The sequence below is a fragment of the Echeneis naucrates genome, chromosome 8 (genome assembly GCF_900963305.1).
Source record: "Echeneis naucrates chromosome 8, fEcheNa1.1, whole genome shotgun sequence".
In the NCBI taxonomy this organism is placed as follows: domain Eukaryota; kingdom Metazoa; phylum Chordata; class Actinopteri; order Carangiformes; family Echeneidae; genus Echeneis; species Echeneis naucrates.
In genome coordinates, this window is record NC_042518.1 from 7,066,044 (window position 1) to 7,093,393 (window position 27,350).

General features: G+C 38.8%; 3 protein-coding genes and 1 long non-coding RNA gene across 10 annotated transcripts; 2 read left to right on the forward strand and 2 right to left on the reverse strand.

Moving 5' to 3' along the window:
* Positions 1-1,004: 1,004 nt before the first annotated feature.
* tom1l2a (target of myb1 like 2 membrane trafficking protein a) lies at positions 1,005-18,759 on the reverse strand. Of its 7 annotated transcripts, none has more exons than XM_029508564.1 (16): positions 18,679-18,759; positions 14,988-15,072; positions 13,573-13,651; positions 12,947-13,096; positions 12,364-12,498; positions 12,120-12,263; positions 11,787-11,903; positions 10,742-10,875; positions 10,229-10,271; positions 9,209-9,380; positions 8,573-8,687; positions 7,921-7,996; positions 6,749-6,823; positions 4,393-4,452; positions 3,857-3,887; positions 1,005-3,718 (listed from the first exon to the last, which is right to left on the reverse strand). In XM_029508564.1, exons 1-16 carry the CDS (start codon positions 18,728-18,730, stop codon positions 3,573-3,575), a joined length of 1,614 nt encoding a protein of 537 aa, XP_029364424.1. In that variant the 5' UTR covers positions 18,731-18,759; the 3' UTR covers positions 1,005-3,572. The 7 variants fall into 7 exon arrangements, with proteins under 7 accessions (XP_029364424.1, XP_029364422.1, XP_029364426.1 ...); XM_029508562.1 differs by having other exon boundaries at positions 3,851-3,887; XM_029508566.1 differs by lacking the exon at positions 6,749-6,823.
* Positions 18,760-19,301: 542 nt separating this feature from the next.
* On the forward strand, positions 19,302-22,406 carry drc3 (dynein regulatory complex subunit 3). The gene is made up of 12 exons (XM_029508573.1): positions 19,302-19,443; positions 19,523-19,639; positions 19,737-19,903; positions 20,047-20,193; positions 20,316-20,435; positions 20,534-20,643; positions 20,742-20,919; positions 21,023-21,154; positions 21,385-21,455; positions 21,622-21,745; positions 21,988-22,119; positions 22,245-22,406. Exons 1-12 carry the CDS (start codon positions 19,302-19,304, stop codon positions 22,338-22,340), a joined length of 1,536 nt encoding a protein of 511 aa, XP_029364433.1. The 3' UTR covers positions 22,341-22,406.
* Positions 22,407-22,644: 238 nt separating this feature from the next.
* Positions 22,645-23,510, reverse strand: LOC115047572 (uncharacterized). Its single transcript, XR_003841022.1, has 2 exons — positions 23,405-23,510; positions 22,645-22,988 (listed from the first exon to the last, which is right to left on the reverse strand). It is a non-coding gene; the product is annotated as an uncharacterized LOC115047572 (long non-coding RNA).
* Positions 22,676-26,923, forward strand: gid4 (GID complex subunit 4 homolog). Its single transcript, XM_029508591.1, has 6 exons — positions 22,676-23,063; positions 23,541-23,600; positions 24,220-24,327; positions 24,737-24,838; positions 24,927-25,057; positions 25,169-26,923. The coding sequence occupies exons 1-6, from the start codon at positions 22,839-22,841 to the stop codon at positions 25,230-25,232; spliced, it is 690 nt and encodes a 229-aa protein (XP_029364451.1). The 5' UTR covers positions 22,676-22,838; the 3' UTR covers positions 25,233-26,923.
* Positions 26,924-27,350: the final 427 nt, after the last annotated feature.

Here is a 27,350-nt window from a genome sequence, read left to right on the forward strand (position 1 = left end):
CTCAATCCCGAACGTCTATATTCATGTCAACCATTTGCTTTACCAAACTATGTTTCTCTTTTTCTTTTTATCGAAGGAAACAGCGTGGATGTGTTTATTGTGGGCTTGCCCCCGCCAGCCAATCAGAGCCGCCCAGGCGTGGACATGTGATAGTAAGGTTTGTGTGACTCGAAGCTGTGGCCCCTCCTGTAGAACCAGAGAAATCGTCCAATGGGAAGCTCAGGAACCGAGTGGGGTGATCTGACGTCACAACTCTAGGTTTAGTGATTACATCATGTGCTTCTCTCCTCAAAGTGTGGCGGTGGATACAGGGATGTTGGTGAGGAAAGAGGAAAATAATAATAATGCTTTGTTGAAATGTCTGCTGAGTGAATCCAGCCCAACCATTTACATAAAATAAACTCATTTCCTGTGTACAGATACATTGAATTTACCTCAGAAAAATCTGTTATTTTGCATAAACAGGAAACTTAAATTACTATCTGTAAAACGGGTAACTGAAACCTTTCTAAATGAACCTATAATGTGTGCAGACGACAGGGTGAACAAAGAAAGAGCCCTACAAAGGCATGACAGGGAAATAGGTCAGTGACCTTGAGTGACACTGCAAAGTTGTACTACCCTATTGTAAAAAAAAAAAAATCCTGTCAACGTTCCTGCTATTGTTGGTGATGGGGAGTGTTTTTATTAAAGTACCTGTATAATTCACTGACTTGCTTGTTTTTAGAAACCTGCTAGTGGTGCTAGAAAGATGTGTAAAACTGGAACATACATAAAAACAGCGTGAGGAGAATTTGTTTACATTGTGCATGCACAAAGCTGTTGGAGCGTCGTGCTCCGAAAGCCCATTATCCATAAAGAGGGAGGGGGCGAGGGGCTCATGTGATGAGTGGCCGGCGCACTGCAAGATTGAGCCCCGGTTGCATCAGCACCTTGCATGATGGAAAGGTAAAACATTTTCGAACAACTGTTGAATTTCAAAGAACCACAAACAAGTTGTGAGGTAGAGGTCACACATTGCTAGTGCTTTAATGGGCATTACATACGTGCATTAGGTCAAAATAAAATAAAATAAATCTGACCATTAGTAATGGCAGCTGATGACGTAGCCAAACAGACATGAGAGAGACATCACTGGGACACAAACCTCATTATGACCTCCGTCAAATTCACTATATGCTGTCTTTTCAGTATTAAAAGACATTCAGTGACCACTTGAGAGGAATACATGTTGCTGTCAAGACTTAAGCTTCATAAAAGCAAGTAATACAATAAACTCCATTACAGATCCAGAGATATACACAAACACAGAAAAAGTTCCCTTTTAAAGGACGTCCTGTTACATTTTTAGTAATAGTATTTGTTTAGCCTGCATCGTTAAAGATTTTCAAAACTGATACCACAGTTGATTGTAAATTCAAGGCTATTATATCTTATCTGGTAACCACATTGAACCTGTGTAACCATACAGCATTAAAGAAGGTTAAAGCTCATTAATAATTCATTATTCTCAACTAATAAACCTCATAAAAGAGAAAAAAAAAATCATTATGATTGACTTGTTTATTAAACATAAACAAGTCGTGAATATTTAAGTCTAGTGGAAGAACTGTAGTGAAAAAGGTGTGATTAGGTCTTTGCAAATTGCATTTCTAATGATCTGCCTCTGATTCACAAGGCTTTTGGTCTTAAGTGGATTGAATGAAAAAAAAAACAAAAAAAAAAACATTTAAAGATGTGTAAAACAAAGCAAAGCAAAAGCAACAGGGCTGGAATGAAGACAGCTTTGTTTTCTTCACCTCAAAATGTGATCGTAAGCACACTGAAAGCAAACTCCAGTCAGTTACTTTGCTGGAATCAATCACAGAAATCCTTGGCAGCTGCTCCAACAAGAGCAGATGAATCATAGCAGAATGAACACACAAGAACAGAAATGGCTTTGACAGTGCAAATCAAGAAAGTACAATTTTGTTTGTTTGCTGCATGCTTCAGCTTGAACTACAAAAAGATGCAGTGATACAAGGATACAAATGTTTTTTTTTTTTTCTTACATGATCTATAAAAATACAATCAGGGGATCAAATGATACATAGTACTCTGCCTTCTGGATATTACTGTGAGCCAATACATTTTAACCAAATACAGAAACTAAAATTCCTGTATTTTGAGGTATATAAATAACATAATATAGAGTAAGTGAAGATCTACCTATACGAATACATCCTTTACAGCGCATTATTGTGAGCTATAATTTATCTTATAGATGCTAGGGCCAAGTTGTGCCCATAACTTAAATGCCAAATTTTTGCAACTTTGCAATTTTTAATACTCTTTTTAAGGTTTTGCAATCATAAATTCGACAGTTCATTCATCCACCTCGCTATGAACAGGTGCTGCAATTACACTTAGAAAATTTATGTGCAAAATGAAGTCAATCGAAAGACCATTTCCTGTCCCCTAGAAAAATAGCAACCATCTGGTAAACACAAAATACAGATTTGTTTTTGTTTCAAAGTGCACAGACATTATAGCAGGGGAAGGAAAATGTTCATGATCCCTTAATATTTATAGCAGGTGATTATAATTGTTTTTCAAAATGTAACATTAAGTGCTAGTTGGTCATTAAAGCCTTCATAGTCTTTGGAATGGCTAAACATGTTTTCAGATGTTCAAAATTATACTCATATGAGTTAATATTTTGAATATTTCTATTTTCACACAACAGAAAAAAATCATTGAGAAATATTGCATGGGCATGTTCCTTCCCCTATACTGTACCATTCAGGATACATAGCATTTAATCCCTAACTAGTGCTTTTTAAAGTCTTAGTTTTGTTATTCCCTTTGGTTAAGGGAATGCTGGAATACACTCATCACAATTAGCAGTGATTTAGCTATTATACTCCCAGTTAGCAACATTTGCCCACTAACAGCTCTGTTCGCTACAGTGCTTGAGGCAAACTATGTAATAAAACTCATTGCAATTTCACACACATCAGTTTTAGAAGCATGACTTGAACTTTAACTGGAGTATTTGTAAAAAACAAACAAACAAAAAACAAATTGCATGGTCCCACCATAACCACAGCGCTATAGTACAGCACAAACCATTAAAACAGTAAATGCATAAATTAGCCATTAGCTCAATGAAATAAAACAGAACAATATTGTCTTCATTTTATGGTTTTCATACTGACTCAATGAACGGACTTGCAGTGGACTTTTCAATGAATCTTCAAGAAACATACCATATTTTTAAACCGCATCAGTCAAGTTACGTTGCCTTCCTTTGGTGGAGTGTTACAAATGAGATGCAGGGCTACGAGTAGTACATCCCACACTAACAGATTAATACATCCATTTATAGTTTAATGTAATACAGTAGTGCGCAGTACACATGTTGGACCTCTGTATGAGTAACACTGGCAAAACACTGGCAAGGAGTTGGCGATCACTTGCAACACTGCCAGTCAGTGCTGAAATGGAACTGGAATAACTGTTTTGTTGGGGGGTCATTTAGGGTGAAGACCTTGTGATGTACTAGAGAGACATCAAGATTCTCTGATGACAGTTTACAAGGCAAAGAGGGCATCTTCTGTCCGTTCAGCTTTCTTGTGGGAGCTGCTGGGGGCTCGGACTGGGTGAGCCGGGTTAGCTCCAGTGGGAGATGGTAGGGTGTCAGCCACTTTCGCTCGCTCCTCTAGGAATTTATCAAACTCTGAAATAGATCAAATATATTTTGTGTATGTCATGTACAGATAAAGGCTCATCAGTTTATTTAAATAAATTATTGGAGGGGAGAATATTAGTGGAACATGTGCAATTTTTAAATTGTGATCTGAGTCTGTACCCTCACTTGTCACGCCCTCTTCAGCAGCATCCCCTTTCTATGAAGTGAGAAAAGGTCAAAAGATAGTATAAATACTTTCACAGATGTTCTTAATAATTTGAGTAACTAATAAATACTACTAAAAGATGTCACACAGTTCAAATGCCTGTAAAGTTCACACAAACAGACACATCCATACAAAGTCACTCTCGAAGGATTCCATCAATCATGCATCCTTTACACACTTCTTAGAGGTTGACACAACAAGAAGCCTTCCTGAACCCAACTCAGAGGGTACAGAAGATATGTTCATATCTGTTTAAGCCTGACCATCATTGGCAGCATTTTAGTTTATGACAGTCAGACCTCACAGTAAACTGTTATAGTCAGTAATTTGTGAAAAAACTTAAAGTGAAAAAAAGAACATAATGTTAAAGGAAACAGAACTTAAATGTATCCAGTTAGAGTAGATGGATGGATGAAAAGTGACAGTTCTGAAAAAAAGGACAGGAGAGAAATTGAAAGGAGAGAAAAAGATATATATCAAGGTAAAGAAATCTCACCACGTCAGCACAGAGCCACTCCTCTATGTCATCCATGACAGAGGACTGCGATACAGGGATCTATGGAGCAAAGCCATGGACAAACCAAGGGGCAGCACCAAAGCCACACAACAGAAAGACACCCAACACCACAACAAAAACAAAAATTGTTACAAAAAAACCCACACAAAATAAAAAGAACAAGAATCGCTAAAAGCTCTGTAGGGAAATGTTCAAAATAAAAGAAATCAAAAATGAGGACAAAAAGAAAATTTGCTCTGCCAGCACTCGACCCCTCTTGAAGCTGTGCTCTTACTGTCTTATCGAGTGTAACAATCTGCTCAGCTATCTTTGATGAGAGCAGGAGTTCCCTGATTGAGCATTGTTCTCATTAGTTCTGTAGAGCTGACATGGCTTAACAGCTGCCGTCTAATGTCACACAGCAGTGTTAATTATTCCACATCATTAGTTAATTAGCAAATTGCTGGAACGTGATTAAGAGATTGATTGGATGGGAAAAGCTGAAAGCACAGGGACCGTCGAGAGGCAGGGCAATCCCATGACAAACACTCTTTGTATGTGAAGCGCACACACAAACTGCACAGAGCACAAGCAATGCTGCATGGCGCGCAATGCCTGTGATAATGGAAGCCATGTTAGTGTAGATAGTGTGAGTTTGTGCTTAGGTGGGTACTGTACATCAAACCATCAGGACTGCTCAGAAAGGGAAAAAAGGGAACCTTTATCATGGCTCAAGAAACTTTTAGTCCATCCCTGAGAAGGAACAATTACTTATTTGTTTATGGTTTAACAAAAAAATGTAAAAAATTATATTGCTATCGGTCAAATTGAACTGTCTTTCTGGTATTTTTTGATTCTTATTGCGAATAGAAGTCCAGAGAGTCTTTAACTTTGACAGTGCAAAAGTGTGCAAAAAGACTAATTACCTTTAATGGATTGTGAAAAGGCAACCTGATGAACTGGTAAATAACAGACCCACACAACCTATCAAATGTGCATTATTAACAGAATATCAAGGTTTGATTTTTTTTAAATCACAGCTAACACCATTTGTGACAGCACTAGTTCGTAAAAGTAAAGTCAGACGTATTCTTTTACTGCTGATGTAGTTAACCAAAGTTCACTGTTACAAAGTTAACTGGAGAGAACAAAAGCCCTTTTCCTGAGGCCCTGTCATAGATATTATAGAAAAACACTGGTGGGGTTTCCTCATGAGATCAAAGTTGATGCAGTGAAGGAGTGAATCAAAAGATAGAGCAAGGCAGTGGGGCAGTGAAACATTCACAGGAGAAAACAGAAGTTTCAGAAGACTGGAGAAAATATAGAAAAGGGCACAACAGTCATCCTGTTGCTTACCAATTTATGTTCAATCATTCGTTCGTAACAGCAATTTCATTGATATAATCTGAGCTGAAATATTACATCTAGTGTTTCATCTGTTAGTTGATCTAGTTCTGTTTAGAGTTAGACGTGCGGTTGTCATTAATAACACCTAATGTTTTATCTAAGATCCACAAATCATTGGAGAGCGGCAGACAGATACCACTACACAGCAAACCACCATTAATTCGCTTACTTTTTCAAGCTATCACTCCTTTGACATTGTTCATCATTCTTGAAATCACTTTGCGGTGTATTACAAGTGTCTACCCTCCTCCACTGTTTTAGAGTGTGACTATTTAGAGACGGCTCTCAGTGATGGATGTTCCTGGGGATCAGTTAGACTCATCATTTCATCCATAGAGGATGTATTGGGATGGAAAGCATCAGCACTGAATAGTTTTTAGTTCCATTGTCAAAAAAATGCAGTAGCGGTAAGCAATATGAACAAAATCTTTCATCACATAATACCTTGAATATCAATTTTCTGGGATTCAAAAAACACTGCAAAGACGACAGAACCAGAGATCAAACTCTGCCTTTCCTATTAAATGAACACCTCAAGTCAAGTCAAGGTGATTCTTGAGGATATTCAGTATTGCCTGAAAAATCAGTTTTACTTTTCATATTTGCAACACTGTGTGCATTGGCTTGATACAACCAACGAAAGAGGCTAAATAGGGACAACAGTGCAGTGGAATTAGTAGAGTTGACAAATCTAACATCTTACGGTCATATTGTCCAACACTACTAGAGTATAAGCTCTATACTAGGTGTAGAGGTAGATGCTCTTAAGGAGAAAAACTCTGGTGAGTTTGGTCCTCTTTGAGCATTCCAGGACAGAGTGGTGAAATGAGGCTGAAAATGAAGTGCAGCTCATGAGGATTAAGGATGATGCGGAGGAAGGTTTAGAGCAGGGGTGATTGTGGTCATGTGAGGGAGGGGTAGGAGGACACACTGAGGATGGAGTCCTCACCATTCCTTGGGTAATAAGCCAGCTGTCTATGGGCAGCTCCTGATCTGCTGGGTTATCATCCCCTTTTACCCTCAGCTGAATCAACAACAGAACAACACCTTACACAAGAGAAGAAAGGTAGCAGGCCCCCACCACCGCATAGCATACAGTGCAGAGAGAGAGAGACAGAGGAGTAGTCAAATATGCAAGGGACAATTTTCATTTACAGAGAAAAAAAAAAAATTAAGAAAAGAAAAGATGGCAAAAAAAGTGTCACTCAATAAAGATGAAAATGAGAGAAATAAAAGAAGGAAAAAAGCCTTTGAACTCCCACAAGCTGAAATACTGCAGGAGTATCAGGACTCCGATGGTATCTTAAAAAAAAAAGAAAAGTGAGTGGTATGTGGAATCACCACTTGCTTGTGTGTGTGTGTGTGTGTGTGTGTGTGTGTGTGTGCGTGCAGCCATTTGAGTTTCAGAATCATCTGTGTACTTAGTGATAACAATGCAAATATATTGCAATGTGTGCTCAGACAGGGAGAGTGGCTAAAACTATGTTGAAGTTAGCACGTGATTTCTGTGTTTGACTTTCTGTGCAAACTGTGAAGAACTGTCAAAAACTGGGCTACAGAAGAACTGACAGAACCTGACTGTAGTTTTTTTTATTAACTATGAATGTTTGCATATAAAAACCCAAGAAATACAATTATTTTGAAATAGTTCTGTGCAATAAAAGCCACATATGTGAAAACACTGGTATAATTACCTTTTCATTTAAAATTAAATTACACTGTATGTCTTTGTATGTGTATTGTATGTCATTTAATTGGACTTTGAGTCTTTAACAAAGCTGAAGATGATAGAACCTGACAATTCAGGATATTTTGCACCCATTTTAAATACCTTTTCATCAAAGTCATATCCATACTTTCCTCAACTACTTTGAAAATGTCAGCGATTTATTTTAACTAGTTACAAATTAAAAATAATCAAACACACAAACCTACAACCTATTTGGTCAAAGAGGACAAATATCACTGGAGCATTACAAATCACCACATGCAGGGAGTGACTGAGGGCTGAGGATAGACTGGAACAGGACAACCTGTCCACCATGTAAAGAACACAGCATCCACACACCATACACAGTAACAGTGAAAGCTGTATTAAACTGTATGTTTCTGTGTACTCACGCCTCCTGCGTTCTGCTGTCTCACATCCAAAGCTGAGGCCAAGCCACCCAGAGCCTGAGGGTCCTCATACTTTACACTGTGCAGAAAAACAGATAAGATGTAGCAAAGACTGATCAAAATGAAAAACATTTACACATTTGATAAGAAAAAGGGTGCTTTGTTTTGGCCATATTAGCTGAACAGAGGAGATAGGAAATGAATTGCGACAAAGGTTCCAGATTTAAACATATGATATTGTCAGATCTTTGTTGCCTCAAACATCCCAAAACACCCATCTTCATTCAGCAATTATCGATCCCAACAACAGATTTAGAGAAAAAGTAACGTGCTTCTCAACTTAAATGTTCAAATTACAGTTAAAGGCAGCAAGATCATGGCAGAGTAAATAATTCAATTTCTCATTATTCATTAATTAAATAGTTCAAAAGAGGGAAGGACGAAATATCTCTGTAAAGATGAGGTTGTAGAGGCATACATATACCGTTAAGATCACACCTTGGAACAGATGGTTTAAAAGGACTCAAGGGTGAATTTTATTTTAAATATTAAAGAGGTGGTTATGAATAGCTATTTAATTAAAATAAATGACACTCTTGACAACAACATGAGAGGACCTGTGTTGCCCCAGAAGCGAAATGAAATCTAGACTCACTTTTTCCGTTGTTCAGCCAGAGAGCTACTCCTGGTCTGGGCAAACATGTCGAAGTCATCCTGGTTGCGGCCCGGTAGAGATGACAGAGTACCACTCACACTGTCCGAACCTACGTCTGGAGTCAGATGGTGATAGAGAAGAAAATGGGAAGGGCAATGAAGAAGCAAAAATGGAGAAAGAAATATCATAATAAATGGAATGAAATAGGTAAAATTATGAATGCAACACCGATTTATAATTTTCACGATCACAGATTTGACATTCCTCACGTCATCTATTCAGCACAGTGTGGCAGCCACTACTCTACAAATTACTTCCAATATATCAAAGTTGTACCCGGAATTCTACATCATACAGAGGTATCATTGAGATCTAAGGGGAATTAGCAGTAGTAGCAGTGAATTATGTTGCAGGTCTTATTTTCCATTAGCAGCCAGATTAGGAGCTTTCTTTACACTTTGCTGCTTCTCTATTACCAGGTTTGTGGAGACAGGGAAGGATGGATGTTACAGCTGTGGTTAAAGTAAGTGTATCTGTATAGTCTATGGAATTTTGAAGTGAGGCGTATGAGCATGTGATCAGCCTGTTTTTTTTTCAGTCATTTGTCCATAATATTTTGCTATGAACTGTTTTTACCAAGGCCAGCCAGTGCAGTGGACAGTGACGCTGCAGCAGGGTTATGGGCTGGGGAAGCAGTGGCTCCAACAGAGGAGTGGGGCGGAGGGCTGGATGTGATCCTGGGCGTAACCACAGCAGGTGAGCCTGGGCCCAGGTCTATCAGGTTGTCCTCTGTGGCCTCATTCAACATCTTGGGGAGTACAGTATGGAGAGAGGATCGAAGTTCAGCCAGCAAAGAAAGACTAAGGAAATTACCAATCAAATTAGAGTAGTTGTGGTTTGGAGGCTACGCAAAGGAACTGCACTGAAAGGTGAATAAACAGTTGCACAAGATGTGTGAGTTAGAGGGCAAAAAGGAGGGGGAAGAGGATAAGATATACACTATCTACCACAGCGATACTAATGTTGACGTCATATGGATTAAAGCATTAACTCCATATAGAAGATGTGTGAACATTCATCACTGTTGAGCTCCACACTCTGGCTTGGATTCAATGCAGTAGTGGTGTCATACTTGCCTCCATCAGCTAGCCACAACACAAACAGACAGAGCACACATAAAGATCAATAGAATGCAAACACAAACAGCTATGTGGGATGTAGTGAGAGATGCCTCCGTCCTCTGGCGAATGACTGATACTGGCAAATGTAGACTTTAAATAACAAATTAGAACTGGTTCTGATTTGCTCACCCAACCTTCAAACATAAATTAATAAATAAATGAAACGCACTTGCAAACAATAGTAATGTAGTGGATTGCATATGCTATTATGCATGGCAGACTGTAATTATGAATTTAGATTCCAACATAGTAAAAAAATAAGCACAATAAAAGGCTATGTGGACTGATATTTGATGGAAACATCTCTCGTACTGTTCTGAATGCTAAAAAATTGCCACAGGCGTTAGAGCTGTTTTAAAAATGAAAACTATAAGAAAGTTGCTAAAAGCAAATGGAAGAGAAGAAATCCTAAGAGAGAATTTTTGGTGTTTGATTTCTGTGCTTTGCGTGCAGTGCTGCTATTGATGTTACTTACCCCATTGTTCTGTGCAGCTCTACCTGACCTGTACCTCTCATACCTGTGAAGAGTTACAAAAACCTTTGAATGTCTAACCTCATGCTTTGTGAGGTTCAAATGCTTACAAATCTTTCATCTTCAGAAACCTCATGAAAAAGACATTTTAGCAGTTTGAAACCGCAGAATGTGTTATGCACAGTACTTCAAAGGGGTTTTCTAACTCAAAATTTTTGGAATTGCTCCTGAATGTAATGCCAAAACTATGTCAAGCATGTTTCCTTAAAGAAATAAAAAAGTATTCACTGATATCCTGAAGTATAATACCATACAGAGCATCATCTTCAAATATCATATCACACAGAGATCCAGTTTTGAAAATGATGATTTCCCCATTAAATACATTGACCTCGAAGAATATCACAGAGAATTTTAAGATCACCAAACAAAGTTGTGGTTAAATAAATGTAAATGAAACCAATCAAGTCTCTGCACCAATTTGCCACTACATTCTGATTGACTGGTGGATGGTACCTCTCATAGCGGAGGAAAATGTTGTTGAGGTCGTCATTGACGTGAAGCAGCTCCTCGGTCACTTCCTCATTGGAAACGCGTGAAATCAGCTCAACCACTCTCTGCTGCATAGCTCTGCATGTCCTATTCAGCTCCTTGATAGATTGGCACACCACACAGATGGATCAGTGGTTTGACAGATAAAACAACAGATGAAAAGAGAAACAAAAGCAAATGGAGAAAGAAATAGAGAAATGCGACACTCTAGACGCTCACAAAAGATTAATGGCTCAGCTCTGCATTAACCAATAATTTTGTCAGGCAAAATCGGTATTATATGACTGGATTTTGACAGTATAGGAGCAGAACTCTATACTTTATAAAAACTTTTATTTCTTACAAGTTATTCAGTGGTGTGCAAATCACTAACAGTGTGCATTTCAGTAACCAGCAGGGAAAAAAGATGCAACTTCACCATAACAACTGACTCAGGGTCCTTCAAACAAAGCCAGATCCTTGTAGCTGACATAAATACCTGCGAGGATTTGGCCTTAGGATATTGAACGCCACATAAATTCCCATGCCACTGATTCATTGCCAATTCCAGGACTTTTACCCCAGTCAAAAAGCTCTTGAGAGGTACTAAGTCAGTTCAGCATTCCTGAAAACTAAAGATTGCACTCCCCCTAGTGGTTACAATCATATTTGTAATTCTGTGTTCGAAAGCTTTCCATTCTTTTTAGAGTCATATACAGGGGGATTCACGCTGTTAAACTACACAGTCTGCTTATTATTCAAATTGTTTTAGAGTGTGGGTGTATTTGTGATGTTTTGAAGGAGCTTTTATCAAAAGACCATAAAACTGCTCCAAATCATTCCTTGATTTGGAATTCACCTGATGATTTTGCATTTTTAAAACCACATGAAATACATATCACAGCATCTCCATGAATTTGTATTTATGCGGTTGTTAACTAGGATGAAATATGCTGAGCCTTCTCACACAGAACATTAACCAGAAGCTGCATATGTTGTTAAGATGGAGTCCATAGTGTATTCCTCTAACCTGAAGCAGTTCTAGGTCAGAGGCATCTTCCTGACCAGGGACCATCTCTGTTAGCATCTCTGACATGACTTTGATGTTTCCTCTAACTATGTCCAGTTCACTACGCAGTCGGCCAATCTGAAAGTACAAGCAGTCAAGAGTCATTTCAGGCTTGTGCAATAACAGATGTTCTTGACAGAAGCAGAGAAAATCATAATCTTCTGTAATCTTCGGAATCATACACAGAATGACTGAACTCTGGAAAAAGTTCCTTTGTGGTGAAATGGGCCATATGAACAACTGAAGCTAGCTTCACTTTACTTGTGCATTTACTCGTTACTATAACATAATCACCTGTTCAGGGGTTGCTGTGATGGGGCTGGGTATATTGGGGACCTGTGTGGCTGAAGCAGGGGTTGGGGCAGGTTTCGGAGCGCCGACAACAGGTGATGCAGGGGCTAGATACTTGATCATAGCTGGGTCCACCTCAGGTGTTCCCTGGGAGAAAAAGACAAGCCCTTGACAATATTGTAGAATTTATAGATAACTGTGAGAACATAGACATGTTTATGTAGTTTGCGCATTTATTTCTGCTCACTCTCTGTGGTGTGTGAATTGGAGACAAAGCGTCCAGGTCTGCCATTGGGAATTCAATCCCTTTCCTCTTCAGTTCCTCATAAATATGGACCACCCCAGTAAGATCGGGGCTACTCCTGAAGGCATCAGCCCAGGCCTGCCGCAACACATAAACACAAACATTTAAAAAGTGTAATAAAAGGTCTGAACAATCATTTTATCATTTCATTTCAAATCAATATTTCTTAAAATGCCTTGTGGAAATCCTTAACAAAAAAGAAAATGGTTTTCTTGTATCATGCCAGACAGAGTGCTCACTGAGAAAAGTGCCACACAGAGGAGTCTCCCTTGAGGTATCTTTCAACAAAACCTTATAAATATTTAGAGGACAGCAGGAAGAAAAAGAGAGAACACCAACTGTTGGCTGCACTAACTTCAGGTAAGTGGATAACAGCACCAGAGGCTGCAGTCTGTGGTACAACACATGGGAGGTGGCGTGTGCAGCACACACATGGCTTCCCAGAAACAAAGACAAACTAAATATAAGCACTAAAGCAACAAAAAAACAAAAAAAAATAAAAACAAAACAGAAATAGCTACAGTACCTGTATGAGTGATAGCACTTTGTCTTGTACAATAGTTGGAGGATTGGTTTTGGGAGAAATTATTTTGACCAAAACGCCATCAATGAAGTCTCTATTAGCCACCTGAACATGAAATCTGTGACCACAGTTCTTCACACAGGTTTCCAATACCTGCAAAAAGAGAGACAGAGAGAGGAATAAACTGAGATAGAAGCCTAGAAGGAACGTTTGTCTGTGTGAGGCAGCAGAGAGAGGGAAGATTTTCCAAGATGATCGTAACAAGCAGAGATATCGAAGATTTAGGTGGATATGAATTGAGCACACAGTTCAAATGGCATCGCCGCTACAAAGAAAATGGAAGACAAGTAAAGTCAGACAAATCTAAACAGATCAGACGGGCTGGACTAAAGGACACGTTGGAATAAAACAACCAAGAAAACAAGTTTACTGCACGGGGCAACCTTTTAATGTGGCATACACACTGAAAAGCAATAGCAAAATAGCACAACATGGCCCCCTGAGAATTACACCATAACAAAATGTTCCAAGGTGAAAAAGCCATTTTTGTGACAACTCCTACTGACATGTCTAGTGAATTTAACACACACTATACACAAAAAATATCAAGTTTAAAGTAAGACACTTACTGTTAGTGCCAGCATCACTTCTCTGTAGTTCTTGTTGCCACTGAGTCTCTTCTTCAGTGCCCGCATAGCATCTTTTGGCCTAGGGGGAAACCGCAGAGAAGATACAGTAGCATAAAACACCCCAGCTGAGAGTGGGCATAATGTCTTTGAGGGTTGTTTTTTTTTTTTTCCCCCCTCTTTATGATTTTCTGTGCCACAATAACACACGCCAGTTGGTCTGTCAGTGTAGCTGCTTGACTAAGACAGAGAAGCATCATCAACCCATCTGTTTTTCTCTTTTCATGTGTGACTCTGTGTTTCTCCTTAGGTAAGTTTAAACTCATTTATGTCTAAACATTCAGGTTAGCGTTCTGCTTCAAACAGTCTGTCATTTCACTACACGTAATTTTCACAAATTTTAATGTCTATCTGTTTTCCATCTATATAGAAATGTTTGGAGACAGAGTCTAAAATCTGCTTTATTGCTGCTGTGGACAGTGAGTCGATTTAATACTTCATTTTAGTTGCCTTGTGTCTTCTTTTTCATTTTAATTTAGCTGGTGCATCTACTTTGTTTTATTTTGTTGCAGTGCTTATCGAATGTTGCCATACTTGTAAAATTTGATATTTGCTCAAGTGAAAGTGGTGTGTGTAAATGCAACAGTCATCTTCATTTGCAGAATCTCAACTCCAAGGAGCCAACCAGATAAGAATACACAAAGGATCTACGAACTTGCTGAAAATCTTGAAGACAACGACTTCTGTGTTCGGTGATGTTGCGTGTGATTGACACAGAGAGGGGCCCATGTTGCATGCCAATACAATGAGTGTGGGTAGGCATTCTTCATGTCTACCCACACTCATAAAGAGTGAATGAAGAATGCAAAATTTAGGGGAAAGTACTGAAGAATTTTTTAAGGCTTTCCCTTGATATGAAATCTCCTGGAATCCAATCATAGCCACATTTCGTCACACTATCAACTGTGTCATTAATTTGCCTGACTATAACTGACTGTTGAATTAAACTTTCTCTATAAACTATAAACAATTTCTCTATGAACAATACATTTCACTGTACATGAAAATTTCACGCTACCTATATATTATGAATTGTGTAAGTAATTTTAATTCATTTAAATTTCACATTTGTTCACTCAGTCCTTAACAGCATTTTTCACAGTGGAAGAATTTCATTCATTCAATTATTCACTATTGTGTCTATTGCTAGAGCACAATTTTAACTATATTATTTGCTTGAGTTTTTTGGTCAGTATGTGGTAAAATGTAAGTTCCACAGTAAATAAGATGTATAATCAGAACTACTTCTAGGACTAAAGACCCCCAATGTCAAGCAAAAAATTGATGACCTGAAATGCTTAAGTAAACATATATCATAACCCAACAATCAGTAATTCTCTAAAGGTGCAGAACCTCACCCCTCATCTGTCTCATTGATGATGTCACAGATTTCCATGTTGAGGGTCCAGTCCTCATTCTGCAGGCCTCCATCTGTGGCCCTCTCTGGAGGTAAAACACATAAAGTCCAACCAGCACTTAAACATTTTTTAATTCACTGTAGTACTACATTAAATGTTTTCACACAAAATAATATTTAAGAAGCTTCAACTAACACTTAACCAATGGTTTACATAACATTACTAGTAACATATTATTTGACACTGTATGAACAATTTGAGCCATAACTAACTTAAATCAGCAGAATAAGTGAACATGTCTACAAGGAAAACTTGCCTTAAAATGTATATAATGTGTGTCTTTATAAAATTTTACATTTAATATAAAACTAAATTAGCAATTTTAAAGTAAACTTAAATCATCTTGAAGTTTTTTTGGGGGAGTCAGGAATATGGTTAGAGTGAAAAATTGAATTCCAGTTAGTTAAAAATAGTTGAAACATAGTAACACCAACTTCAAATCAGGGAAATAAGTCATAAAATGGCCATGGATGGAACTGGAGAATGGACATAAACTAGAAGGTCTACTAAACCTTTTTTTTTTTTTTTTTTTACCAGAAATATAGCGAAAACAGCAATGTGATGCCACAACATTTACTGAGTGAAATGTCATCATGCAGGTGCAGCAACCAGGTTTGTTACAAAAACCCTTCAGTCCTTACAACAAAGAGATCAACTGGGAGCAACATTAGCATTTTAAATAAAAAAGCACCACCATAAGCCAAGACCAGAAACTACTGAACCAGCCAATGTGGAACATTGCTTCATTTTTGAGTCCTTTAGCTCTCACAACCTTATTATCTCAGAGACTCGCAAGGAGGCCTTGTGCTATAAAATCATTCACCACCACCTGTTGCTCCAATGCCTCCAACAGGAAATTAACTGACAGAGTCAAACAGTTAGAAAGTGGAAAACTAAAATCTGAAGAGAAGGTGTAGCTGACTGTGGAGATGATGTGTTTGTGTACTCAGTCATAACTTATATATTAGATGAAAAGCTGAAGCCACAGAGACCTGGTCTCCCTTTCACACTCCCACCTTCAATGTACTAGCATTTTGGCAGGACATGTGATCCAGACAGAGAAGCTACAGTGATGAATTGGCACTGAAGTCATCAAAGCGTTCCTCGCTCATTCTCTTCCTTCCTCTCCTGTCCCCTGAATCCATCCATCATGTCTGTGAATGCTGGCAGATTTAGGGATAGCAGTCATTTCATTTGGAGTGAGCCTTTGTTTACAAAAAAAAAAAAAAGAGTTTCGCGAGAGCAAGCTGGGATCATATTCCTGTAGATGACACCCCATAGATTCTCATTAGATGAATCCTGAGCTTTGAAAGGAGGAGCTCTTCTTTCTGAAGCCCAGTGGCCCTGAGCAGGCTGTCATGCCCTGGCTAAGAGCCTCTCACTGAGCCATCAAGCCTTCCTTTTGGGAAGTTGGACAAGCCTCATAGCCATGACTTATTCATACTCTACCTCCCTCACTAATCAACCTGTCACAGACTTGGAAACCACCAAGAGACAGAAATATTCTGCCAAAACAGAGACAAAAAGCGGATTTCAACACGAGCAGCATTTAAAAATAATGTGCTGTGTCTTGGCGTGCAGCATATATGACTTCAGTTTCAAAGAATTAACTAGCCACTTCCACTTTAACAACCCATGTAATCTCCTCAAGTGGATTGTCAGATTGAAGAAAGGGCAGAGAGCAGGTGTCAGAGGAGGGGGGAAAGGAAAATCTGACCTCTCCAAGTGAAATACGACCCTGAACAACAATCAGAACCTTGCTAATGAAGTTGAATGCCTGCTAAGTGCATACATTCGTGGTGGTGTGTCAACTTCCCTCAGCCCTGGGAATTGACGCCACACAAGTGAAGCAGCCAATCACATGGCTTTTCCAGTGGCAGGCTGTGCCACGCACTGCCAACAAAGCCACAAATCTCTGTCCCTCTCTGGCCTGATCTCTCCATGTTAGTCCCTTTAAAACTCTTCCTTTCTCTACACAGTTTCCCCTTGATCTTATCTTTTTTTTTTCTCTTCCTTATGTCAGAATTAGCAGATGTTTGACATAATTTGATTGTCTAAGGCTGGCAGAAAACTCTTAAAAATCTTAAATTTAGAATTAAATTCCTCCATGATATTCTGCAAAGGACAGTATTCAGTGAATACATAAATAAAAATACAGCAGCCATTTACCTACAGAACTGTTTTATTACAAAAAGGGGAGAACCGATTTTATTCTATTCACCCTTTCATTTGTAAAAGGCGCATCATTCACCACCTCTTACCCCCTCTCTCTCACTTTGAAAATGAATAATGCCCTCATCTGCATGTCCGGGTCTCCTCTGTCTCTCATTGTGTCAGGTAAGTGGATCTTTTGCCCTGCTCACGTGGCACCACTGCAATGTCCAAACAGGCAGCTGGCCTTGCAGCTCTGCACAGCGCTGCAACAAAATCATATGGCTCAATAGGGAAAATCCAGGCTATGCGGCATTCAGCCCATTGCATGACACTGAAAAACCTCTGTTGAGTTAAATAGTTGAGACAATGCTCAAAGTTGGTGCCCAAGGGTCAGGCTGGATGACACAGCACATATCAGTTGATTGGTGGGTGGTCACCCAGACTCCCTCACTTCGCAGGAAAGCCTTCCTCCCAGGTTCTATCCTGTTGTATCTATGAACTTGGTTAAAACACTGCATGGTCTACTTTAAGGAAAAAGTAGATTGTTAGAAAGTGAAAAGTAAATTTGATAAGAAATTCTGTACTTTACACAGAGATGCCTTGTTTATAAAAAGCTGTTTGCCCTGTGGCAACCAAGAAGTATGCAATCAAGAAATGTTTCGATTTACTATATAATAAACATAAATCAGCAGTGTTAAACATTTGCGTTTGGTGCATGATAATACAAGAATGAAATGCCGTATAAAATGTTTAGACAACTTCATATAAGTGGCATCAGATCAAAATAGTTTAGAAATACGTAAAATAACTATCATCATCATTATAATAACCATCATCAGTTATCTTCTCATTATAACGGTACATCGAGGTTGGGAGACTGCTCAGGGTGAGAGGAATGAGTCTCAACTCTGAGCACTTTTCAAACACCGATCCTGCCACACAAAAGGGGTTAGCTGTTTGCCATGTCATTCTTCTCCTGGGGACAGAAATAAGCACCTGAGAGCACATTTAAACGCCACACACCCAGAGCAGCCCGTCATGTCAGCGATTGTTCATGAACTAAAGCAAACACCGAACTTCAACACGCTTAAAGCCATCACACCACACGCCCATGTCATTCCTCCTTATTCCGTTTAAACGCCCCCTCCCCAAACAAACAACCAAAAAAAAAAAAAAAAAAAAAAAAAAAAAAAAAACCTAAGCAAAACTCCACTATCATGTAAACACAAACGAGTACCCGTTTGAGACAAAATGACTTGTGATTGTGGCGGACTAAGTTAGGTCGGTTAGCAGGCTAACATTAGCTACAAGCTCGATCCAACTAGATGACGTTTGTTGCGATGTTGCTGCCTTGCTCGCTCTTTCCACTGGAGAAAGCTTCAATAAGCCCCGGATAAAATACAGACACTGCACCTAAATTCTTTTAGGATAAAGGAAGTTGTCGCATCTCCAATGAATTGCTTCAACGCTAACGTACCAATACATTGGCCCACCGGAGTGCTGTACGGATTGCCAAGTAGGAACTCCATTTTGACAACAAACAATCCGCTCGGGAATGACAGAATCTGGGACCCAGGCAGGTACTGCTTAGTCCCGCCTATCAACGATTCCTATTGGTCAAGAGACCCAAAGAGCTCAATACGTATGGTTAGAATTAATGTCACTCATATTTAACCGCTGAGGGTATGTTCAACAAACGCTCTTACACGGACAGGCATGTATTTCCTTTATAGTTCAAAATAACTGGGTTTAAATTTACTTATCAGTACAAAAAGTCAGATTTATTGTACTAATATACATATTTATTGTGTGTAACTTATACATTCATATGGATACTTACCGACTGCATGGCGCACTCGTCGAAAGTTTGTGACAGAGTGACTTGATCGTTCTTGAACACAGCTTGAAGGCAGCCGGTTGCTACGTAACGGTGTGTAAACACCTTACACCGCTGTATGTGTTCATCTTGTAACTGCTTTTTAACCGTAGGTGCTTTGCTTTGGTGGTCGTTGGTAGGTAGTTACTTTCCATACTCGTTGTTATCGTTCAGACTACGATTGTCTTTAAGAAAACAGGGAAAACCCAGATGATCGTTGAAGAATGGCGGGACATGAGGTGAAACCTGAGGACGTTTTTATGGATGAGGCGATGGTTGAAAAGGCAGCTAATGAGCAAAACTCGCATCAAAAGGGAGAGGAAATAAACTTCAGCCAAGTCTTTGAAATACGACTGGCATACAGAAGTGAGGAAAATTACAGAATTACTGATCAGTACATAAATGTGAATTGTGCTCAGGTAAGTGAGAGGTCATTTCTCCACAGACATCCTGAACATCGACAACTTATGGGACTACACATCCCTGACCAGGCTTGATCTGAACAACAACATGATAAAGATTATTGACGGTTTGGACCATCTGATTCATCTGAAATGGCTCAGTAAGATGACGCTCGTCATAACTGTGTTGACATACTATTACAAAACATTGTGGAATAAATCCCAACTAAGAAACGTCTTTCTGAATGTATCTTTTAGATCTTTCTTTCAACCAGATAAAGAAAATTCAAGGTCTCCAGTCTCTACAGAAACTTGATTTGCTGAATTTGTCCTACAACAGAATCTCTGTCATTGAAAACATGGACAAACTTGAGAAACTCACTCATTTCTCAATTGCACACAATCTCCTCCAACAGCTGGACAATGTAAAATAAGCTTATGAAATAAGTCGCATATTAAATATGCATGTGCATTTTTATTGCAAGTTTTATATAATATTTGTTTACTGTAGTTTGATAATGTAACATTATCAAATGTTTTTGTATTCTTATTCAAATTAATTTCAAAGGTGCGCTATCTTAGGCAACTTAAGGGCCTCTTCTCCCTCAACCTATTTGGAAATCCTCTCTGTGAGGAAGATGATTACCTGCTTTTTATTGCTGGCTACCTTCCAAACCTGACGAGCCTAGACAGCAGAATAATTCATCAGGAGACAGTAAGTATAAATATGATGATATATGTTTTTAATTTCAATCACATAGAAAACATCTCAAGCCTGTGTATTCATAAATTGTAATGTTGCTATGGCATAACTAAAATATGTATGTCCATGTACAGAAAAACAAAGCATCAATCAAATACCATGATGACATTGAGAAAATAAAACATGAAGAGCTGCAGCTGCAACAGGCTCTTGATGCTGAGCAAAGAGAGAAAGCTGAACGTCAGTTACACAAAGTAATATAAAGTTTTTCATTTGGTAACACATTGCTCACGGTCCTCTCAAGCTTGAAATGGAAATGGAGTATGGCAATTCAGCTTGTTTTTTTCTACAGGATGCCTTTGTGGAGTTCCTAAATGGCTCTTATTTCTTTAAGAGCATGCTTAAAGATGATCCAGAGGCAGAGACACTACACTGCGTGACAGGTGTGACTGACCTGCTTCAAAAATATCCTTTGATTCTTGGCTTTCTCATCATTGCAGGTATATTAATGACATATAAATCATATAAACTGGGGCCCTCATATTCCTTGACTCTGCCCTTACATTTGAGCACCAAATGGTGGCTCTGTGTACGCAGTTGTTTGAAATAGGCTTGACTGAGCATGAACGACGAAAGACAGAAATTAAGTCTTTCTTCAGTGGATTAAATCAAACTTTTAAATTCTACCAGCAGGAAGCATTACAGATAGTGGCAAATGTTGACCAGCAACACAAGGAGGTGGGCTGGGAAACATTTTATCATATTCTCAGCAAACAAGTGCAGTCACTAAACTTGCTATTGCAGATCAGTAATACAAACTCTCCTGTTTACACCTTTCTAGAGGATTGTACAGTTGCAGCAGTCATCGGACCCAGACGTGCTGAAGGTCAATATTAACCACTGTAATGATGAAATCAGCAAGTTCACTGACAGACTCATGTCACTGGAGTTTCAGATGGGCAGGCAGTTCGAGGTATGTCTGTGTATGAATATGTTCAGTACAGGCCAAAAGTTTGGACACACTTTTCTATTCATTTGAATGGGAAGGTGTGTCCAAACTTTTGGCCTGTACTGTATGTGCATATAAACCTTTGTATAATTTGAAAAATTTAGTTGGAATTGAGTCATGCCTTGTTTAATAAATTGTAACAAACCAAAATAAGCAAAGCGCTAAAAAAATTATCTTCCCTTTTTCAACTTTAGGCTATCATCAAAAAGTTGGACGACAACATCTCAGAAATGGTCGGCAATTTTACTGAAACTGTGCAAGAGATATATCCTTTCTCACAAAATGATCTGGATACATCTTAATACAACGTCAAATTGACCCACAAGACTATATTGCAAAGTGACGTTTGTCTAGGCTTATTGAGTTTCACTGCTAATTGCCTTTTTTTTTTTTTTTATATTGTGAGGATAACATCTTTGACACAATCATACATTTGCCCAGTGCCGTGATCTGGAGGATAATTATTATCTCAACATGCAAAAAATTGCTGTGGAAACTCTGGAGAAAGTGGCAAAGGACGACCTGGAAGAGGACATACCAGATGATGTTAAAATAGTAAGTATCTCTTCTAGGCTGATGGGAAAAAGATGGGCTTAGACTAGGCTTTCTGTAGTGTGGACTATTGTGGCCTTGTAGTCAATGTTGATAACAACTTTGGCTCTGATCAATGTCAGATGAGGCAAAGCATGAGTGTGTACTGTGCAAATCTTAGCATTATGGGTTGGGGATGTTAAAACATTTCATTAGCAGTGGGCAGTCTCCTCAGACTCTCACACCTGAATTCTGCCTTTGTGCAGCTCTTCACAGACAAAGATGCAGTGATGGACGTGCTGACCACCAGCCATGACAACCACTTGCTCAAGCTCTATAACCGAGAGACTCAGCTCATTACAGATGTCAATGCCTGGAAAGCCGCGACCATTGAAGGGGTAGGGAGTGGAAACGGCTTTAGAGCAAACATCACATGTTTTGTTGTACAATGTTCAACCTCTACTCCATATGCCCCAGGTCTAATTTATTTATTTATTTTTTTTGTCTTCATGTGTTATTTCAGATTCAAGAGACACAGTTTAAGCAGAGTCGTGTGCGCATCCAGGACACACTTAGATATGCAGAGTATTTGAAGGCGCAGGTGGAGAGGTTTCAGTAACACAATGTAATAAGGAGACATGGAACTTAGCATTTTCTGAAACTGTCACCAATTTCCCCCTCCAAGATAAAGTCAGTCAGTCATTTTGTGTATTTGTTCAGATTTACCTAAACTTCATATTATATAAACCTATAAACCTTAAAGCAAATATATTGCTGTATAAAATAAATTATATAGAATATAGATATAGAAGAATAGAGTGATCACCTGTAAACTTTAAGATGTTTGAAAAATTATTAAATAAACATGTGCGAACAAAAGAATCCGAATAAATTATGCAAATCGTGTGATGACGTCAGCTAGATTTTTTTTTTTTTTTTTTTGGGGGGGGGGGGGCAGCCAATGGCGACTTTCCTTACTGAGGAGTCGGCCACGGTGCTAAAGGTAGCCGGACTCTCCAAAGAGATGCTGTAGTGCCGAGGAGCCAGGTCCCCCAGCAGCTCACACGCTGGCTGAAGTTCGGAGTCGGCTGGCAGACCCTCCGGTGTCGCAGAGTTCATGACGGTTGCTGACGGTGACACTTTAGCGCTCATCATGCCCGTCCGAGCGGAGTGCTGCAGCGCCCCGAGCTCGGCCTGCTCATCCTCGGCCTCTCTTGTTCCCCCTGCCCCGATCAACACCTTCCAGCCGGGGGTGGCCACCTCGCTGCTGTACAGCGGAGCACAGTTTCGGGGTTACCAGAAAAGCAAAGGCAACGCTTACGACGTTGAGGTTGTTCTGCAGGTAAAAACATGCCACTGCAGTGCATTAACTCTGCTTTATTTTCATAGTTTTTTTAATTTTCACATGTTAAGTCAGCAGATTTGTAGCTGTTAGCTGCTTTAGCTGTTTTTGCTGTCAAACACTAACACGCTGACCCAGTTTGGAGCCAGTAGAAGGGACTGTCTTTCTACTTTTGGGCATTTTAGACTCGGACTAATTTTCATTAATGGCCGTTTTCTAACTTGCAGCACACACACACACACACACACATATATCTAAATATTAGCATTAGCATTTGAGAATAGCTTCTTAAATGAATGAAATGCTCCCTGTCACCAGACATACTAAGAATAAATGACTACCTGTTTGTCTCTGTTCATCCCACACTGCTGCCATTTCCATCCGACACAAATAACGAGGAGCCTTTTTATATTTTTGCTTGAGTGCTTGTGATCTCAGCCATTTAAGTGTTATCTTGAATCTGTTTGTGTTGAGCAGCATGTGACTGTGGAGGACTCCTACTTGTGTGGATATCTGAAGATCAAAGGCCTTACAGAGGTGAGCTGTGAAACTAGGTCAAATGTAATTCCACTGAACTTTTTGCTGTCAAAAACTATGCACAAGCTAGTTTAAACGGTTGATCCCGTTTAAGCGAGTAGAAACTGGTTTCCTCTTGTGTGATCCTGGCTGAACAAAGATTTGATGTTGGTAATTTGGGGGGGGGCATTAGTTTTATTCCTCCTCTGCAGACTCCAGTCCTTAGCTTTAAGTGTGTCAACTGTATACCCGTTACATTATGCAACATATGCATGTTGAAAGGTCAGCAGGTTCCTGGGGATGATTTTGGCTGTGGCACAGTGGAATGAAAGATGAGAAGGCAGTTTGGTTCTGTGTCACTGTGTGAGAGATCAATTATGTTTGAACTGACATGGTGTTTATGACAGTTAACAGGGTGTGAAATCTAGATGCACAACCTGGTATCAAGAGTAATTAACAACACGGGAAGGAGGATACTACATCTAAAGCGTTGCATCACAGTTACTGTATTTGTTGTGGCTACAAAGTGATGGACTAACTGGGTGCTTGATTCAGTGTCGTTAGCAATGAAGTTTGGCTGTCAGCGCTAATCTAACATTTTTTTTAAATATTGTTTTTGACTTGATTCTTCTTCTGACAGGAATATCCCACTCTCACAACATTCTTTGCTGGTGAAATCATCAGCCGCAAGAGGCCTTTTTTAACTAGAAAGTGGGACGCAGATGAGGATGTAGACCGAAAGCACTGGGTATGTTCTTTATTGTGTTCCTTTTTGTTTTTTGAGATTTGGTTTTTAAAAAATGAATCACAGAAGAGAATTAAAAATTTGATCAGTCTAATACATCAGCACAGACATGATGCAACAGCATTCACAGACAATTTCACTGGCTAGAGTTGATGAGCAACCAAGCCCAGACAGTAACTTTCTGTATGATGTTAAGGCCTGTTCACCGTAATTTTGTAAAGTAATTGAATTGTTTAGCTCCCTTTTGATTTACAATTTACATTGATTTTCAAATGGATGCATTTTTTTTTATGTACAAGTAATGCTTTATAATGACGATTAACATACATTTAAGAAAATTAATCTTTTCAATCTTGTTGCAGTTCTCTTCAGTTTCTGTTCTCTCACCAGTATTTATTGTACTCTCAACTAGTGCAAGTTTCAGCCTTTTTACAAATATGCCAAAAGCTTCAACTCAGATGACTTTGAGTATGACGCATTGGACAATAGTGATTATGTCTTCATGAGGTGGAAGGTCAGTACAAAATCTTACTGTCACACCTGTCTCAGCTCTCTTGTGTGTTAATTTTAAACTTAACCTTTTCTCTTTCTTGCTACCTCAGGAGCAGTTTCTAGTTCCAGACCACACTATCAAAGATATCAGTGGCGCGTCCTTTGCAGGCTTCTACTACATCTGTTTCCAGAAGTCTACAGCCACTATCGAGGGCTATTATTACCATAGGAGCTCTGAATGGTAACTACTCCTTCTGTTTGTTCCTCTTCAAATCCCATTAATAAAAGAGTAATTTCCATATTTCTTATACATTTTTGTCTTGTGTTTTTTTTTTTTTTTTAACATCTCCAGGTACCAGTCTCTAAACCTGAACCATGTTCAAGAGCACAGTATGCCCATTTATGAATTTCGGTGACACAAACATGCAGGATTATCGGGTGAAGTAAGGGACAGTTCATGCTGTGCTGTGTTTAAATGGGACGGGAAGGTCGGAGGAGCCCCTTAATGCCAAGAATGGCTGTGACCTGTTTTCCTCACTGTGGGGAAATAAATATTCCTCTGATGGAAAGAAGGCACAGTGAGACAGAAGACCTGAAAGGAAGCCAGATGGACAGTTCTCAGAGTTCATGTAGAACTAATGTTTGCTTCAGATCTCATTTTTAATTTCTCATTTTTTGCCTGTTTTTATTTCACTAATGTGCAGCTGATTATTTTTATTTTTTTTTTGTGCTTTTTTGTGCTTTGTCAGCATCTGTCTCCAAGTAACTGGACATCCAAACAAGCTCCAGGTTTATTTAGGGGAGACACACACAAAAAAATAGCTGCCTGTTAGTTAAGAAATGTAAACAAAAGAGTATTAAATTGTAAGAGAAGTTTTTTTTTTTTTTTTCCAGTACTTTTTTTTTTGGGGGGGCAGAGCGTCTTCGAAATACTGCTTTGACGCACCTTAGCGTTCAATGCAGAGTGCGATGTAGGAGTCTTGCCACAAGGTTTCAGTGTTATCGATGAAGAGCAGTGATCCACTCTATAAGACACAGTTGTGGACTGTTGATTGGGGTAGTATGAATTAGTAACTTTCACTAATGCCCAATTGTTTTCAAGCTGCTATATTTTCAAAGGTCCTCCAACAAAAAGTCTGTTAATGGCTTCACTTTGACTTTTCTCTATGCAAGCCAAAGGAATGGTTTCTTACACCACCTAACTTATTGTTTTATTTTCACATTGTTGCTCTTCCAGACTGATTATATTTATTTTTTTAATCTAGAGGGAAATGAATAGTAAAATTATGAATGATGGGGGGTGAGAGATTATTTAATTGCAATGACCAGCATTTAAAGCTCAGACGTGTGGCAGCACCTTCTACTCGTGCTTATTGTGAAACTTAGTTTTCCAGAATTTTGGTCATGTTAAAGTTGGACCAGAAGATTATCTTAGAGATCTCATGTGTAGCTTGAGTGACTGGAGGCTTCGTCTTTTGATATACTAAGTTTTGACAGTTCCTTTCCACGCATGGTCACATTAATCTATCCTACATCGTTTCCACGAGTACAAAAAGTGAAAATGTGGATGTGTCTGTTTTATTAATTTTTATTCCTTTTTCTTGTGTTAGTGAGAAAAAGTGTGAGGCAGGATAAATCCTCCTTGATGCTTTAGGGAAAACCTGCTGCCTTACCATTTTAAACGTTTGTAGAGCTTTTTGTATATGTGTAACAAAAGGTTGGTTCCATCTTATTTGAAAGAAATCATGGAAGTGTACTGTGTTTGAGAGGAGTTGTGCTTTTCATCAACCTCTGATTGGATAAATTTGTGATGTTTAAGTCCTGCTGGAGAGAGCATGTACACCGCCTGCTTCTTTGGTGGTTGTGGAAATACTTTTTAGTACTGTCAAGCTCAATAAGTTGACCAATCCAAATTACTTTAAATTAACTTGCTTTTTTTAATCCTTGAAATAATAGAGACATCTACAAATGAAATGTGCAATGTAAGAAACTAGTGTTTGTTTGGAAGTGTGTCTATAAAAGCAAGTGATTGATTATACCAGATTCAAAGGATCAGTTTAAGATGATGTAAGATAAATCTGCTATGAATGTAATGAGTGAGGGGAAATAAAAACTATTTGTATTTTCATGCGGTTCCTTTTTCATTTCTTTCAATTAGACCAAGCTCTACAAAAAAAATCCTCAGTTTTTAAGAGCGCAAAGATTTTTACTAACACTAGATGTCACTAGTGAACCATAGTTTTTCCCATTTCTCAAAGAGTAGTTGCTGTGCTAGGGACAAAATTTGCTAAGAGCTTCAGGTTAAATTCACACGAAACAGCAGTTTGTGTGCTGTGTAAAAACAAACAAACACAAAAAACTTTTTTTTTTAAATTATGTTTGTATTGTTAGATGTTAACAGGAATCCCAAGACAGAAGTTTTCTGTAAGTGGCCAGCCAATTGCAGTTTTACTTTTCAATGTTTAGCTAAAAAAAGGAAACAATGGAAATAATTTATCAATAATTACAGCTCAAGATGCCTGGCAAAATATCAG

What these genes read in the sequence shown, in the direction of transcription:
- gid4 (XM_029508591.1), top strand. Translation starts at nt 22,839, where the DNA reads ATGACGGTTGCTGACGGTGACACTTTAGCGCTCATCATGCCCGTCCGA. An exon ending in ATGTCTTCATGAGGTGGAAG is followed by an intron (nt 24,839 to 24,926) that starts GTCAGTACAAAA and finishes TTGCTACCTCAG; the next exon opens with GAGCAGTTTCTAGTTCCAGA. An exon ending in TACCATAGGAGCTCTGAATG is followed by an intron (nt 25,058 to 25,168) that starts GTAACTACTCCT and finishes TAACATCTCCAG; the next exon opens with GTACCAGTCTCTAAACCTGA.
- tom1l2a (XM_029508562.1), bottom strand. Translation starts at nt 18,730, where the DNA reads ATGGAGTTCCTACTTGGCAATCCGTACAGCACTCCGGTGGGCCAATGT. An exon ending in CAATTCACACACCACAGAGA is followed by an intron (nt 12,264 to 12,363) that starts GTGAGCAGAAAT and finishes TTTTTCTCCCAG; the next exon opens with GGAACACCTGAGGTGGACCC. An exon ending in GAGCTGCACAGAACAATGGG is followed by an intron (nt 9,381 to 10,228) that starts GTAAGTAACATC and finishes GTACTCCCCAAG; the next exon opens with ATGTTGAATGAGGCCACAGA.
- drc3 (XM_029508573.1), top strand. Translation starts at nt 19,302, where the DNA reads ATGGCGGGACATGAGGTGAAACCTGAGGACGTTTTTATGGATGAGGCG. An exon ending in AATACGACTGGCATACAGAA is followed by an intron (nt 19,444 to 19,522) that starts GTGAGGAAAATT and finishes ATTTCTCCACAG; the next exon opens with ACATCCTGAACATCGACAAC. An exon ending in AAGCCGCGACCATTGAAGGG is followed by an intron (nt 22,120 to 22,244) that starts GTAGGGAGTGGA and finishes GTGTTATTTCAG; the next exon opens with ATTCAAGAGACACAGTTTAA.